At 40.4% G+C, this 18,304-nt stretch overlaps 1 protein-coding gene across 1 annotated transcript in view; it reads left to right on the plus strand.

Annotated features, from left to right (window-relative positions):
* Window positions 1-18,304, plus strand: part of WDPCP (WD repeat containing planar cell polarity effector) — a 332,845-nt gene that overhangs the window by 289,352 nt on the left and 25,189 nt on the right. Inside the window, exon 15 of the mRNA XM_080936498.1 lies at window positions 3,279-3,426. Within this exon, the coding sequence (XP_080792624.1) occupies window positions 3,279-3,426 (148 nt within the window). The remainder of the gene's footprint in view (window positions 1-3,278; window positions 3,427-18,304) is intronic.

Here is an 18,304-nt window from a genome sequence, read left to right on the forward strand (position 1 = left end):
CAGTGTATAAAAGATTTTCATTCTTCCATGTGATTACACACCTTGAAATGTGTCTTACCCTGAAAATCCTCTGGAGACCGGAGACTAGGCGGTATCTCCTTGGAAGGCACAGAGCCAACAGAATAGAAAGATTTAAGAATAATGTGTAAGATCATGTCAAATAACAAATGTGATCCAACATGGAGTTGTCTTGAGTCAAACTGCTGTTAAAATGGACATACAGTTTTGTACCCAGAATTTGAGGAACTTACTGTCATGAAGAAAGAATCTGCTCTGCAGAGCAAGCTAGCTTTGGACTGTGGATCTTCCTGCTTCTGCCTCCCAGTGTTGATATGACAGATTTGTGCAACTGTTCAACTAATCTATCACTTTGTTGATATTGTGAGGAAAAACAAGCCCTAAGAGATGAGATGACTTCTCTAGGTGACTGTTAATGCAGAGATCATACCCAGCCTTAGAATTTTTTACTGCCAAAAATTAATAGCAAAAGTAAAACTTAAAAATTCATAAATATTAAAAAATAAAGCAACATACATACAATGAGCCAAAAATAATCACAAAATTTTAAAACTTTGAGACAATGGAAAATATGTGACCTTATGATATGTATTACAAAAGAAGAAAATCTCAAACCAGTAGTCTAAACCTTATATTGAGAAAACCACTAAAAGAACACATTAAAACAGCAGGAAGCAGAAGAGACAACAAGAGAGCAGAAAATGACAAAAGACAAAGCTAATGACATCTACACTGCAGCTCTTTAACAACTAACAGATCTGACCAAGGACAACAATAAAAGCAGCCCTGCTAACATCAGACGTGTGTCTGGGAATCACAGCCAACCCATCAGATAAGGAACTTATCTAGCATCATGTAAGTGCACACCGACCTACTGAGATCGATCACAAATAGAAACAGGCATACAATTAGTAAGTGAACTGAATTAGTGACCAGAGCCTCACAACACAGAAAAGCCCAGTTCACCAAACAATTAAAGACAAATTCTCAACATCCTCTTCAAGCTCTTTCCAAAAAAATGAGGAGCTTTCTCAACTATGTTTAAAAGGTAATGTTGTTCTAATACATACAAAAGGTAATGTTGTTCTAAAAGTCATACAAAGGCTAGGAAAAATATAACCAAAACCAATCTGATTAGTACTGATGGAAAAGTCCTGAGCAAAACACTAGCAAACCAGATTGAACAAAGTAAACAAGACTTAGACACTGAGATCAAATAGGACTTACTTCTGGAAAACTAGAATGGTTCAAGAAGTAAAAGCCGGGGTAGTCTGTCCCATTGACTGAATGAGGAACAAAAGCTAAATTGTCTTCCTAGTGCTAGTGTAACGTGTGCAAGTCAACACCTCTTCATGGTAGAGAACACTCAACAAAGAACGAAGGAAATTATCTCAACATAAGAAAGGCTACATGTGACAAATTACAGCTTACAGCAAATTGAGTGATAGAAGACTTGCAGACTGAGCTGGCAAGGTGGCTCAGTGTATAAAAGTATGTCACCAAGCCTCATTCTGTTCCCAGAGCTCATGTGGTAAAAAGGTATAACTGACCTCCATGTGTGCACAGTGGCTCATGAATATTGACAATACAATAAGTAAATAAAACTTTGAAGTACAGAAGGTTCTTTCTATAGGGCAAAGAAAGAAAACAAGATGCCCACTATTTACATTTCTGTTATTTATATCTAATGAGGTACTTGAATTTGCCAGCCAGGTTAACTATACAAAGAAGGTTTTAAAGGTAAAAAAAAAGCCTTTACAAATTACATGGTCATATTATATAAAGAAAACTCTTAAATTTTAAAATCCATTGGGAAATTGTTAGAATAAACAAATCCAGTAAAGTGTCAGGATACATGTCAACATGTCAAGATGCTCAAAGGGAGTGACCTAAAACAGTCATGATGGAAACCGCTCTGTCTGCAGTGGTCTCAGAAGAGCAAACTAGCCCTTACCAAGGAGGTGAGAGATTTAAAGCCAGGTGTGGCGGCACACGCCTGTAGTTCCAAGAGTAAGAAGACTGAAATGGAAAAATTCCTTGAGTCCAGTAGTTCAAATCCAGCCTACACATGTATAAATTGTCTGAAGAAAGAAAAGAGTAAAAATGAAAACAGAAAGACATCTCACATTCATGAACTAGAAGATAATTATTAACAAATGGCAACTGTGCACAAAGCAACTGACAAGTCAGAGCAACTTCTATCCAAGGGCAGTGATGACATTACAGACAACAAAGACTGGCCTTGATTTCTGTATGGACTTGGCCATTTACACCTGTGCATGTGTGGCACTCTGTGCATGGGGAACTCAGAGGACACCTGCAGGACCCAGGCGTCTTCCTCCATTTCCTGGCCCCTAGGGATCAGGCTCGTGTCTTCAGGCTCGGTGTGAGAAACATGTACCCACTACGCCATCTTGATAACCCTCTATTAAAAAGTTCATATGGAATTGCAACGGATGCTGAATAGTCAGGGAAAACCTGAGGACAACGTCAGATATGTCACACTTTCAGATTTCAATGGTAGAGTAATCAGCACACTGTGAAACTTAACTAAAGGCAAACCTGTAGACCCATGGAATAAAACAGGGGAGACCCCAGACATAAACTTTCATGTATGTGGTTAAACAATTTTCAGCATACACACTAACATTTAAAAACAACTTTAAAGTTTTAAAATAATACTTTTCTAAATAAAATGTTGTTTTAAAGATGCCTTGCAGGCTTGGAGAGGTTTATTAGCACTTAACTCTGTGTTCTTGCTCTTGTAGAGGACTTAGGTTTGGTTCACAGCACACGTATCAGTGGACTGACATTTGCCTGTAACTCCAGTTCTAGGGAACTCAACATCATTTTACCTTCTCTGCATATGGTGCACAACAGCACACATACATACACATAAAATACCTTAAAATGATTTAACTTTATGTACTATATATTACAATAGAATGATTTCTTATGATCTTCCAAAGTAATAAAATAGTATGGCAATTGGATAACATTAAGAAAATGTAGGTGATTAAAGTGTTGACAAATAAATATGAATAGGCAAAGTACAAACAAATTTTTAAATTTTATCTTGAGAACACTCATGATGTAAACCCTAGCTAAGCAGTGACAGCGCTTAACAGAGACAGTCCACTGGGGTCCTCACCCACTGCCACCAAGTGCTGCTCAACAGATGCAAAGGAGTGGACTCACAAACTAGATAGCAGAAACTCTATTTCCATTCTCTCACATCTTATCCATTATGTACAAACCAGAGCTCCTGGGGACCTTGGACCGAAGAGACGTGCTGAATGAAAGTTTACCACCTGAAGTAGAAAACTCAGTTCCAGGCCTTCTTCCTTCCATTGGTTCAGCGCACAAACAGACTATGCAACAGAAAATGCCAAATGGCCATCCAAGCAGGTAAGACACAGTAAACTTTAGAAAACTGATACGCAGGCCTGGCCAGACTGTTCTTTGGTAAAAAATGGAAACAGGTAGGAAAGGAAAAGTGAGGAGGGAGAGGAGAAAGAGGGGAAGTAGGAAGAGGGAAGGAGCGAACAGGGCAACAGGGCTGCCTGTTAAATGGGCATGGGTGTTAAAGAAAGGCTGTATGAACAGAGAATCCAGGGAGCAGATGTGCTGGGTGGAGAGCCAGTACTGTCTGAACACGGTCCTGTCAGTCTGTTTGCCACTTTGCTGGATTCTTCTCAAGGTCTGGGAGATCCATCTCTTGCTCTTGGTGCTCCATTTGTCCCCAGGGCTATCCTGTCCCTATTTCCAGGCCTTCCTTTGATAGACTGGGTTACACATGTGATCTGGCCAATAAGCAGTACTACAGATATGAAGTCTCACTCAGATGCTGGTCACTGTGCAAGCCTTGTGCTCTCTGGTAAGCTGCCTGGAGCCCTAGTTTAGATTCCCTGCAGCTTTTGACTCAGATCCAGCTGCCACCTCCATCCGTGCAGACACAAAGACCTTTCTCATAAGGGCTGGCAGAGTTCTCTGGTCCAGATTCAGTGTGTGCTCACTCCAGTGCCCTCTTCCTTGAATCTCATCTTACAGTTCAAAGAAGGTCACAGGCTGCAGGACCGCCACTTCAGCGGGTCTTTTAGAAATGGCATTCCACAGCTAGTCCAGGACCACTAAAAACAATCTCCATTTGCTAAAGCTGCTCTCTGCCCCTTAACCGGATTCCTTTCTCTGCTCTTTAATGCCTGTTACAAAGGGACCAGGAAGATTTCCAATACTCTCCATACTGAGCCAGGCCCACAGGGATGGACCGGTCTGTGAAGTTTTGTTTTCAATTTCTACTGCACATGGAAATCATCCACCTCTGCTATCTTTTAAACACCTTTCCCCAGATTACTCCCAGAACACCTGCAGATTGTAGTAGGTGCCAGCCCCTATCTTGCTTTGTAAATATAGTTTATTAGACCATAGCCACATCTGGCCATTGTAGTGACAACTTTTATGCTACAACACAGAGTTAAGTGGCTGCGGCAGTGAAAGAATGCAGGTTCCACAAACCTAAAATATTTAGATTTGGAGACAGGTTGCTGATGCTGGCATGCCCATTAACTGCTTTAACCTTCCTTATTTGTTGCTATTTATTTTAGCTTCATTTCACACTGTTTTCTCCTTATTTAAAATTTTTGAGTCAGGAGAAATTCATTTATTCTTTTTATTGATAAAATGATTATTGAATTCATTCTTTTTAAACATCCAATGTATTTTAATATGCAGTGTTTTGTTATGTTAGTTTTAGAAATTTTGTTTGGATCTCTTTCTCTCAAGAACTATATAAAACGTTTTTGAAATTCCTTGGAAGAAGATGCTATATGATATACTTCAAGAGTCTGCAGAAAGCTCCTGGGAATAAACTGGGCAGAGTTAAATAAGAGATATTGGAGGAGATGTTTGGTGGCTGAGAAGTGACTTAGTAGATAAAATATGAGTTTTTACAATGCAGTAGGGAATCCAGAGATCTAGTCCAGAGGAACCAGGGGGTGTCCCCCTGCCTGTTAGAGGGACACCAGAGTCAAGGTATAAGAGAGACCTCCAGAAAGTGGACATTGTACCCTGTACTCTCAGTATTAACACTAAAGAAAAGTTATTGTGGTGGGGGACGGCGCTGTACCACAGTGGCAGAGGGACACAGGGTGGTGGGGAAGATGCCTAATTGTTTCTGTTCTCAGCCTTCCTACAGGCTGAAATTAGAGCCCGGAAGTGAGCCCAGGCAACCAGGATTGACCTGCATGCTAGCAGTTGAGCTGTATTCCCAGTTCACAGCCGTTTAGGTTTGTATTTATCGGATGTAGATGAGTGCTTTGCCTTAGTGTAGGTAAGTGCACCATGTATGTGCTTGGTGCCCACAGAGACCAGAAGAGGAGGGAGGATGTTGGAACTGGAGTTTCAGGAGGTTGTGAGCCACCTTGTGGGTACTGGGAATCGAAAGCTGTTGCTCTTAAGGGCACCTATAGGTCCCCTGAAGACCATTTTGTAAAAAAAGAACCCTGAAGTTAGGTGGCCCAGACGTTCCATAAACTACATTGTGATGGGTCTGGATGATAAAGCCTGGCTGGTGGAGTTCCTCTAGAGCATAAAGAAGTTTTACATCAGAGCCCCATGAGCTGACCTGTGAGTGGAAACCTGTTTGGAGCCATAGGTAAAGAAGAGTATGCACTAGACTTAGGGAGAGAAAAACATTTCCAACTGCACCATGAAAACAGGACCACATCTGGGATGAGACCAAAGATGAAGTGCCCATTGATAGGACCAGCATCTGTGCTCCAACCTTTCAGAAGGCCTCCCAGGGTTCTCCTGCCATGCAGGAGTCAGGGAAGAAACTGGTTGTCAGCGCTAGGAGCAGCAAGCAGCAGAGAGCCCACGCACGCAGCATTTCTTCCAGCTCTCTATTCTTCCTCCACTCAATACACAGTGTCAGTATTTCAGGCCAGATCTGTCCTGCTCTGTCCTAGTGCCCACCCCTTTCTTTTTCTTTCTCTCTAGTTTTCTTTTGAATTTCCCAATTGCTAGACTTCCCTAGAGACCTGGTTTGTGTGATCTCTGGGCCTCAGCCTGCTAAAAGCTGGAGTGGCTTTAGGTTATCTGAATGCATTCCATTTCCTCTCTATTTCATTCTGTGTTATCCATAGCTGTGTTCCCTCACTCTCCTCCTCTCTATTGTTGCCTCTATACATTCATATAGTATTGCCAGTGTCCCCTTACTATCATAAGTAAGTGTAAGGCTGGTCTTTTTGAATTGCACTAATTATAGTTTCATACTGTGCTTACGCTTTGGATATTACTGGCATAGACTTTCCCAATTAAAAAATCTATCAGATAGGACCAAAAAGAAGAATCATCCAGCTATGATAATACACACCTTTGATCCCAGCAAAGGGAGGCATATTTGTGAGTTTGAGGCAGCCTGGTCTACATAGCAAGTTCCTGGCTAGCCAGTGCTACACAGTGAAATCATGTCTGGAAAAAGTATGTGGATTCTGTTGTTTTGCTTTTTTCTATTTGTTGCCTCCAAGAAATGTTCTTTGTCACCAGAGGCAGACAGGCTCTTAGAGTGAAAATATGGAGGGAGGAATTCTAGACAAGTGAAATGAGGGTGCACACAGGTGTTACTATTCTAATAACTAAGAGATAAACTTCAAACCAAAAGGAGTGAGAATATTATAACTAAAGTCACTTCAAACTGATGAAGGGCATGATCCATCAAGAGAACATTGTGACCCTAAACAGATCGTCATAGGTATACCCAACTCCATTAAACAAATGCTTAGATACCACAACATAAGTTAACTCAGCACAGGAAAAGAGGGCAGTGTCAGCGCTGTACTCTGATCAAAATACAGGCCATCCCAACGACAAGGAAACCCATCTTCACTAATGACATCAGATAAAGCAGGTTTAGATGTTGCGGGAAGACCAAATGATGCAGAATGCACGTTCCCTCAACAACCCAAAGACACAAAACAAAATAACATTTTCTTATATTCTTTATGACCACAGTGAAGTAGAGTAGAAATAAAAAAGAAAAACTACAGAGCATGCACACAGATTCATGGAGACACTGTAAATGATGGGTTTGGTGGTAAAAAGGAAACCAGAATGTTTCTTAAATCTACTGGAAGTGAAACATATGCAAAATCCGCTAGATGCAATGAATGGAGTCCTGAGAAATGAATAGCTATACCTATTTACAATCAGAGCCCCGGGAGGCTGGCGCATGACGTTAGTCCCAGAACTCAGAAAGCAGAGGCAGGCAGATCTCGAGCTTGAGGTCTACAGATGAGTTCTAGGACATTCAGGGCTACACAGAGAAACCCTGTCATGAAAAGCAAAAAAAAAAAAAAAAAAAAAAAAAAAAAAAAAAAAAAAAAAGAAAAACGAAAGAGGAAAAAACTCAAATCATTAAGTAAAGAACCAAATAAAAACAAGATCAGGTCAGTCTATGGAACGAAATAAGATCTAAACAGAAATGGACACAAAAACAAATCCAGCAATAGAACAAAGAGTTGATTTTTTTTGAAAAAATAAATGAATTTAATTAACTTTTAGCTAAAGTAGCCAAGAGAAATATGATCCAAATTAAGAAAATTAGAGGTGAAAACAGAGCCTTTTAACAGATAGCAATAAAATTCAGAAAATAAGATAAAGTGGAAAATTGTAAAGGAATGAGTTTGTAGAGACATAGGACTTATCATAGTCAAATTTATTACAGCAGTGAGGTTTGCTTTGGAATTCCAACAGTGTCTCCCCAATGATTCTGGGAAACACAGAGGGAAGGAATGTGCTCTGACTCCATGGACCAGTGTTATACTGATAACAAATACAGACAACTACCTGAGGCAGTTGGGAGAACTGGCCCCAGGGTCATGAGAGCAGCAGAGCTCCTGGGTGCAGCACTCCTTGCTTAGGCAGCACAGTGCAGCTGGCCCCAAGGGGGTAAGCATGGGAGGGCTGGCCACCACTTTGTGAGGTGGCAAGGAATTGGATGCAAAGCCTTCCCCACTTCTTGCCACCTTCAGCAGTCCAGAGAGCTGGCCCTGCCTCTTGCCTGCTACTGCATTGGTGAGCTAGCTGGGGCAGTGCTAGGGAGCTTGACCTAGTGGTTTGGCTACAGGAAAGCTGGTGGGCTGACCAGTATAGAAACCACCCAGACCCAGATTCAGGGCTCTGAATTGGCTCATCCCAACATCTGCCCCATCTATGAACTGCTGGAGCTTGTGAAAGGGCTGGTTCTGCAGATCCAAAGCTGCAGGATCTCCATGAGGTAGGACAACAACAGGATGTCTGAAAAGGGTCCTGGTGAAGATTGGTGTAGCAGAATCCAGAGGCCAGACTAATCAGTCACCGGAATGAACATCTGCAATAAAGATGTGCGGACAAAAGGGCACATCTGTGGAGCGCACTACAGCTTACATGACGTGATGCTTGCTTGCTTTGGTTTTGTTTTGATTTATTTTTGCTGAGGTTGCAAGGACAGAGGGAAGGTTCTGAGGGGATGTGGAGATGAATGAAATTGGAGTGCATGATGGGAAACTCACAAAGAATCAATAAAATGCTGGAAGGAAAGAAGGAAGGGAGGGAGGAAGAAGGGAGGGAGGGAGGAAAGGAGGGAGGGAAGGAGGGAAGAAGGAAGGGAGGGAGGGAGGGCTTCTTTGGTTTATAGTACCTGATCACAGTCCATCATTGTGGAAAAGTCAAGGCAAGAACTCAGAGCACCTACTCGCACCCAGTCAAAGGCAGAGAGAGACCAGCTCATGATGTCTACTCACAAAGTTCTGGACTTAAACCCTGGGAATGGCACCACCCACATCAATCAATGTAATGAAAACAGACATGCCCCAGGCCAGCCTCACCTGTAAATTTATAATTTGAGACAGTCCCTAGGGAATTCCAGGTGTGCCAAATTGGCAATTAAAACTAGCCGCTCAATGGGCTATCTCTAGGATAATGTTGTTAAGTAAGCCTCGGCCATACAACAGAATGAGAAGCTTCCAGATGAGAGATGTTTCTTTTAAATTAGCCACTATGATAATTGACAGCACTTTTGTGAGACTTTTATACTTTTTTTTTTTTTTATTGAGACAGGGTTTCTTTATGTAGCCCTGGCTGCCCCTGAACTCACCATGTAGGACAAACTGGTGCCTAAACTCACATAGATCCACCAGCCTCTAGGATTAAAGGTGTGTGCCAAACAGCTAATTTATTTTTTCATTTGTACAATGTTTTGCCTGGATGTATGTCTGTGTATTATGTCCGCAGTGCCCGAAGAGGTCAGAAGATATTATTGGATGACCAAGGCTGGAGTAATAGACAGGTTTAGATGGTCAACTGCCATGTGGGTGTTAGGACTCAAACCCAGGTCCTCTGGAATAGCAGACCGTTCTCTTAACTATAGAACCATCTCTGCAACCCTGAGACCTTTATACTTTTAATAGTAGTATTCAAACAGTTATTTTTTGATCTTGCCAAGATCAGAATAAGGATTACATGTTATTCAAATTACTGGGTTTTTGTAATTGTGACTTGGCCACTAACAAATAGTTACATAACTCAAGGGACAGTTCAGAAGGGACAAACGTTCAGGGGCTTCAGAGGGTGAGAATCGGCAGTGTGCAATAGTACCTGGACTAGCTGGAACCAATACTTTTAGCTCAGGTTCTATCTCAGCTAGAGTTGGACCAAGCCAGCTTCTCCACTTGCGTCAGCAAATGCAGCCACACTGGCCTTACTGATTTTTATGAACTTCTATCTATGTGAGTTTCCTTACATTTGGAACAAACAAAAATACTCATTTATTCAGGATCTACTGTGTGTCTGGAAACAATATAACTGAGGGAAATTTTCACTGTTTACAAAACAAAGAAATTGTCAACAGAATGTCTGCCAATGGACTTAGCAGGAAAAAAAAATTACAGCCTATAATTCATGAAGATTGGCTCAAAACAAACCGTCCATGCCAACAGAAAACCTGACAATTATTCTGTTGTCTAATTTGGCTCAGCCTAAGGTGACCTTGTTTATTCATGTCAGTCTTAATTCCTGCTAACTTGGCATGGGAGGAGAGCATATGGTATATGTCTACAAAGTCCATTTTTGCATCTTAAACCAGAATAAATGTAGACTATATTCAGCATTTTCTGTAACTGAGCTTGTAAGTGCATTAGACAGACCTGGCTATGTTCACAGTCTGCTCATAGGTGCTTTATAGGTGCTACCTATGAACTAGAAATTCTCTGGAGATATCTTTCTCTAAGTTTGGGTTATGACTAAAGCTATCCGATTTTAAACATGTTTCCAAAAAAATATAGTCAATCATAAGCTCCCTCTTTAAAAAGTAAAACTGAAAGTATGTCATATATTTATTTCAACCAAAATGTATTTACAGATTTTGAGTAAGTCTAAGGAAGCGATTTTTAAAGCTGTACAAAACATTGTGAGAAGACCAGTGTGGTGGAGTGTGTGGGGGTGGGGGATTCAAGGACTCTGGCCACAGAATGGCAACCTGAGTTCTGCTCCTCAGCCACACACTGGGAGGAGAGAACTAACTCCACAGAGTACTCAAGTTCCCCATCTATACCCTGGCATGATGCTCAAGCACACAGGCAAACACACACACACACACACACACACACACACACACACACACACACAATGAATGTAATTAACATTTTAAATAAAAAAAACAATTTAAGAAAGACAGTGGAAGTTGGAGAACAGAATAAGAATAGTTTTGTTTCTCCTCCCAGCCCAATCTGGTACATTTTCTTAATCTTTCTCTGACCTACTAACGTTCATGATGAAAGGGAAGTCACTGTGATTTTATCTCTCAAGAAGCTCTGACAATTTAGCTTCTTTATTTACATTGCAGCTTAAGAAGTTAGACTTCTGGGGAGAGATTACAGAAAATCCAAAACAACCAAAGAAAGAGAGTTTTCTTCATATAAATACATAAAGGTTTAAACTAAAAAGTTTGTGGGGTTTTTTTCATGTGCAACTAACAACTGAACAAGAGGACTGACATGGCACACATGTGTATGATCATGTGTACTTTATGTGTTTATACTGTACATATGGAGCCAGCATAGCCTGTCAGTGTCATGGAATACTCTTCTTTACAGGCCTTACCTGTTACTTACTGATTGTTCATGTGTGTGTGTGTGTGTGTGTGTATGTGTGTGTGCACCTGCATATGTGTTTACATTAATTTATTTATTCATTTTACATCCCAATCACTACCCTTTCCAGTCTCCCCTTCCCTCATACGCTTCTCTTCTGAGAGGGTGCTCCCCCAGGTACCCCCAACCCTGTTCAATCAAGTCTCTGCAGGACTAGACATCCTCTCCCACTGATGCCAGACAAAAGGGCCCAGTTAGGGAATGGGTTCTACAGACAAGTAACAGCTTTAGGGTCAGGCCCAGCTCTAGCTTTGGAGGACCCACATGGACACTGAGCTGTACATCTGCTACATATGTGCCAGGGACCTTGATCCAGAGCATGTGTGTTCTTGGTTCGTGGCTCAGTCTCAGAGAGCCCCAAGGGTCCAGGCTAGTTGGCTTTGTTGGTCTTCCTGTGGAGTTCCTATGCCCTTCAAGGCCCTCAATCCTTCCACCAAATCTTCCATAAAGTCCCTGAGCTCTGCCCAGCATTTGGCTGCGGGTGTCTGCATCTGTTTCAGTCAGCTGCTGGGTGGAGCCTCTCAGAGGACAGCCATGCTAGACTCCTGTCTGCAAGCATAAGTTAATAATGTCAGGGATTGGTGTTTGCCCATCAGATGGGTCTAAAGTTGGACCATTTCCTCAGTCTCTTCTCCTTTCTACCTGAAGTTTTTGTAGATAGGACAAATTTTGAGTTGAAAGTTTTATGGGTGGGTTGGTGTCCTTATCCCTCCATTGGAGGTCTTGTCTGGCTACAGGTGGCCTCTTCAGGTTCCATGTCCCCACTGCTGTTCATCACAGCTAAGGTCACCTACATTGACTTCTGGGAGCCTCCTCTATCCCAGGTCTCTGGCACTTTCTTAGGATTCTCCCCACCTCCATCCACCCCTGATAGCTGCAAATTTCCATATGGTCCATTGGCACAGTCCAATGGTTGACTGTATCTGCATCTGTCTCAGTCCGCTGCTGGAAAAGCCTCTCAGAGGATTCTTTGTATCATTCTCTTTGTTTCTAATTGGTTGATTTCAGCCCTGAATTTTATTATTTCCTGCCATCTACTCCTCTTGGTTGTGTTTGCTTCTTTCTGTTCTAGAACTTTCAGGTATTCTATTAAGTTGTACTGCTTTCAATGTGTCCCATAAGTTTGGGTATGCTGTGCCTTCATTTTTGTTAAATTCTAGAATGTCTTTCATTTCTTTCTTTCTTCCCTGAAAAAGTTATTATTGAGTAGAGAATTACTCAGTTTCCACATGTATGTGGACTTTCTGTTGATTTGTTGTTATTGAAGACCAGCTTTAGTCCATGATTATCTGATAGAATGCATGGGATTATTTCAATCTTCCTGTATATGCTCAGGCTTGTTTTGTGACTGATTATATGGTCAATTTGAGAGAAAGTACCATGAGGTTCTGAGAAGGTATATTCTTTGGTATTAGGGTGAAATGTTCTGTAGATATCTCTTAATTCCATTTGATTCATAACTTTTGTTAGTTTCACTGTGTCTCTGTTTAGTTTCTGTTTCCATGATCTCTCCATTGATGAGAGTGGGGTGTTGAAGTCTCACACTATTTTTTTTTCAAATTAGATACTCTGTATTTACATTTGGGATGTAATCCCTTTACCCTGCCCTGCTCCCATCCCCCCTCCCCCTCCATTTGCCTTCACAAAGGTTCACTCCCTCCTGATCTCCATCTCACCTCCATTGCCTTGACATTCCCCTCCAATGGGAAAACATGCCCTCTCTGGAACAAAAGCCTCTTCTCACATTGATGCCAGACACTGCTATCTTCAGCTGCATACACAACTGGATCAATAGGTCTCTCAAAGTACACACACTGATTGGTGTTTTACTCCATGGGAGTTTTGGAGGGTTTGGTTGGTTGATAATGCTGTTATCTTACCATGAAGTTGCAACCCCTTTCAGCTCCTTAGGTCCTTTCTTTAGCAACCTTATTGGGATCCCTGAGTTCAGACTGATGGTTAGCTGCAAACATGGTCAGATGTATCTATATGACTCTAGCATAGTCCCTGAGGGGGCACCTCTGTCTGGTTCCTGCCAATAAGTACTTTTTGGGACCAGCTATAGTGCTTGGATTTGGTGACTGCATATATGGTGGATCCCCAGGGAAGTCTCACACTATTATTGTGTGAGATTCAATATGTGTTTTGAGATTTAGTAAAGTTTCTTCTATAAATGTGGGTTCCCTTGCATATGGCATAGATGTTTAGAACCAAGAGTTCATATTAGTGGATTTTTTTTTCCTTTGATAAATATGAAGTGTCCTTTCCCATCTTTTTTGACAACTTTTGCTTGAAAGTGTGTGTGTGTGTGTGTGTGTGTGTACATATACATATAAAATTAAAATTGATACACCAACTTGTTTCTTGAGACCATTTGCTTGGAAAACTTTTCTAACTTTTTAGTCTGAAGTAGTGTCTGTCTTTTTCACTGAGGTATGTTTTCTGTATGCAGCAAAATGCTGTTTCTCTATCCAGTCTGTTAGCCTGTGTCTTTTTATTGGTGAATTGAGTCCATTGGTAAAGACCAATGATTGTTGATTACTGTTATTTTTGTTGTTAGAGGTGAGATTATGTTTGTGTGATTCTCTTCTTTTGGGCTTGTTGTGAGATGATTAATTTTGTGTTTTCTTGAATCTGTGGCCTTTTTTAGTCTACAATACATCGGTCCATGACATTCTGGGTTTTAGAGTCTCCGTTGAGAAGTCAAGTTTAATTCTGATAGGCCTGCCTTATGGGTTACTTGTCCTTTTCCCCCTTGCAGCTTTTAATACGCATTGTGTGTTTCTTGTCAGATGAACTGCACACAAGGCAAGGAGGAAAAATTTACTCTCCACAGATGTTTATCACAGGTGTTTTGTGTTTGAAACTAAGACTGACCCATGGATTTCTCCATATAAAGTTCCTTGCCAACTTCTTTTAACTTCATGTTTTGAAACCATTGGTCATTTCTTGTTAGATAATATTTTGTTAGAGATTGTGAAGTGGTGATATTTTAATTGCTGTTTCTCTTACATTTGTAAGCTAGAATTGTATAAACAAAAGTTTCTTCATCAGACTGTTCAGTTACCCTGAAAGGTAGAATCAATGCTTAGTGACTTCTTTGGATTTATCTGTCTGTGTTGCAGTTCTAGTGGCTGGTCTTTGAACACCAGTGTTGTAACGGTGTGAGAAGGTAGTTTAGTGACATCATTAAAAGCCTAAAAGTGTGATAGCTCTAAATTTTATTTCTATGATATCTAAATTTTCATCACATTGTTTGCATAAAAGTAAACAACCATAGTCTTTCTTTAGGGAATCACAGAATAAATTATAACATATCTAAATACTAGGTACTATATGGCCACTGAAAACCATGGTCATTACTGTGTGGCTACAGGTGAGGTAGAAGAAGCACACTTGCTGGCTGTCCTTGAACATACATAACAATTCCAGACAGCATACATTAAAACACATGAGAATCCTAAAAATATGAATAGTGGCAGGTGTATTTATAGAATAGACCATGATTTAAATATTTCTAAAACTCTGAGTTTACACAAGAAAAAGTTGTTCCATCCACCAACAGAATTGCTTTTAAATTTACATGAACATTCAATAATATAGATCACATCCAAGGTCAAAGACAAAATGAAAAATATACATTATGTTCCCTGATTGTAATGAAATTAAAATGGGAATATATAAGAGACATAGACAAATATCCCCAAAAACCTTACAGAATTAAAACTGCACTGCTAGATAACCCATAAGCCAGAGGCATACTATACATGGGATATGCCTTAGAAATACTGCATTCTAAAAATAAATTTCATTAAATGAACATAGAACAAAAGAAATGTCTTATAAATAAACTGAGTTTTCACAAAAAAAAAAAAAAGAAAGAAAAAGAAAAAAACGAAAAGAAAAGGAAATTGAACTTGAAACAAACATAAGTAAGGAAATACTGGTTATAACGCTTGCACCAAGCTAGGTGACTAATGTTTCTCTGAAATCCCAGCACTCAGGGGTTTGAGGCAAGAGGACCACCAGCTTGAGCTATAAAGTAAGGATCTATCTGGAAACAAAACTAGCATCAAATTAAAACTTTTGAAGAAGATATGTCCTGACACAAATAGTATCATTGGTAGATTCTGCCTAACATTCAGGGGACACTAAACAAAGTGGTAGTGATATACAATCTCTTTCAGAAAATATAAGGCAAAGAAACTTATCCTAACATCAGTTGGAGTTGCCATTACCAAAACAAAGAAGGCTATGGAAATGGGGCGCTGTAGAACAGTCTCTTATTAACTCCATAGGCAGAAATCAGCAATAGCAAATTAACAATAAAGGTGAAATATTACTAACTCAAAAATCCATACTCTAAAACATTTCCAAACCTAAAAATCAAATCTAGTGTCAAAATTAGCAAATTTTATAGTTGACCTTATATGACAAGTCATAGTCGAAACTCAGGCCCACACACAGACCTGCTCTCTTCCAGGGACGCTTTGGGCCACCATACTGGGTGCAACCCCAGATAAGCTACCTGTGCCCTCCTTTCCCACCTCCTCTGTGGTCTCCATAGGCTCTACCTAGACCTGCCATGCTGGTCACCTCACCACTCCCCCCCCCAAATATGCAAACCTGGGTTGCCCCCAGTTTTACCTGTTCTCCCTCCTCAGCTGTTCCTACTACCTTATCTACAGTTATATGGGATTCTCTTTCAACCTCTCCCAACCAGGGACCCCACATCCACCAAATATGGCAAGGACCCAGGATCCCCCAAGTTCTAAGGAAGCCAAAGTCCCTCTTTAGATCCTATTCTCTCTCTCTTTTTTTTTTTTTTTAAGGAACCTAACTCTGACCCCAGACCAGCTTTCTCCCACCCTGGTCTAGTCTGAAACCACCTAAATTCTTATATTGAATACAGAAATAAAGAAAGTAGTTCACATGACTGGGCCTCAACATAAAAACACAAACATGAAAACAGTAAGTTTATTCTGATGCCCAAGATCCTCCAATTCTATATAAGTTTTCTCCTGTGAGAAGTACCTAGGTGAAGCCCAGAACACAGACCTCCAAAATCAAAGAATTTAAGAAAGGTAAAGGAGATGGAAACAGATGATTCCATTAACTTAAAATGAAAAGTAGTAAATACCGGAGTGAAGAGAACTACAGCTGAATTTTAATTATTTAATGACCAAGAAAAGCCAACATTTTAAAATCAGATTCAACAAATAGATATAAACTTACTAAAGAGAAGTTAAGATGGAATTGAAAAACCCAGTGATACAGTTTCAGAACACTCAGGTAGACAGAATCAAATAGAAGATAGTATCAAGACCTGAAGATAAAGTAGAGGATTAGACCACAGATGCAAAGAATATGAAAAAATTTAAAGACACGAAAAGAACATGCAGAAGTGTGGGTACTGTAGTGTGAAATAATAAAATTCAGTACCTACACTACCGCTGCTCATCTCGGCAGGCTCTTGTCCCTGGACCTCCAAAATCTCTCCACCTGACTCACCAAGTTCCTGAGGCAGGTTGCTGCCATGCCAGCACCACAACCACACTTCCAGATTCCTGTGGCTGGCTGGGGTGCCCTGACACTGTACCTTTCTCTGGAACTCAGCTGAGTCACTGTGTGAAGGAAAACACCACACAATCTTAGTTTAGAATCAACAACCAACTGAGTCACTGGGCACAGCAACTAGCATCCTAATTTTGTAAGCTATTCTAAATATAACTCCTCTGGTGGCAAATCCTAAACCAGAAGCCTCGTGTTAGCTACATTTTGTCCTCCAAGCTACCCCTCCCTCATCTAAAAGCCAGTCACCTTTTCCTGACTCTACTCATCCCTCTCAGACCAGGAAGACCCTCCTACTCCTCGCCCAGTGATTGGTTCCTAGAAATCTTTATTCATTAGGGGAAGGCTCACAGAAAGTCACCAGAGTACTTCACCCCTCATCCCAGGCAGCCCCTCTTGGGGAAGTAGAATTAGCATCAAAATACAAACAGCACCTGGGCTGTTTACAACACTTCCCCCTTTTTGTCCAATTAAAAGGCTCTTATCTCAGATGTAAATTGAGCACAATTATTACCATTTTGTAAGTTATAAAGTGCAAAATATACCTAACACCCAGTCCATCATTTTTGACAGCAAACACTCTATTATGTATCCTCACTTAAAAGGGGCTTATAAATCCATATGTTATGCCCTGGTTAGCTTGTATACTGTTTGAAAACTATCTTCTCAAATATATTCTCTGTGTTAAATAGCTTGAGCTGGCTATGAGACTATAACTGGTCTTTCAACCCCATCAGAAATCCAAGAACAACCAATATTATCTGATAATATAGGAAGCCTAACACAGCTTCCAGAACTGAGACAAACTGTAGAGACAGTTGCCTACCCATATAGCCCTAGTATTTCAGGAAGTTGGAACATCAGTCTTTAGCCTTGTGGCCTAGGATCATCTGACAGACCTTAAAAAACAGTAAGTATTATTATGTCTTGGCCTAACTAAGCTGTCCTAACCTGTAACTTGTATCCTCTCAAAAACAGTATGTGGGAGAAATAGGCAATTTCTGCCCAGTGGCTACAATGTACTACTTTACTTGGAGGTAGAGATACTCAACTGCTTGAGTCCACAAATGGGGAATTATTAGAAGCAGATATGTCTTAACAACAACTGAATGAATTAAATGTCACATTTTGTGGATTTCTGATGTTTTTGAAAAGTATCTATCTATGTAATCTGGACTGTTGTTCATTAAGTACTTTCAGCTATTTCTGATTAAAAAAAAAAAATCTTGAAAACATCCTAACAGTAAACTCAGAGCCATGAATTTGCTTTCTGGCCCTTAACTTGTATTGCTTAATCATCTAAAACACGTTTATAATAACAGTTATAGAGGTACTTGGTCTAAGTCTAGTACTTTTAAAATCTTTTGTATCAATAGAAGAAATTTATACCAAAGAAAACTTTGATTCTGCATCAAAATAAATTCTGTACCAAAATAGGAAATTATGACTTCAACTTAGTAACTATTGTAAAGATTTCTACCAAATGAGATATGGCTACACAATCAATTCTAGTTATTTCCTCCCTGTTC

This window comes from Micromys minutus, assembly GCF_963924665.1.
Source record: "Micromys minutus genome assembly, chromosome: 1".
Lineage (NCBI taxonomy): Eukaryota > Metazoa > Chordata > Mammalia > Rodentia > Muridae > Micromys > Micromys minutus.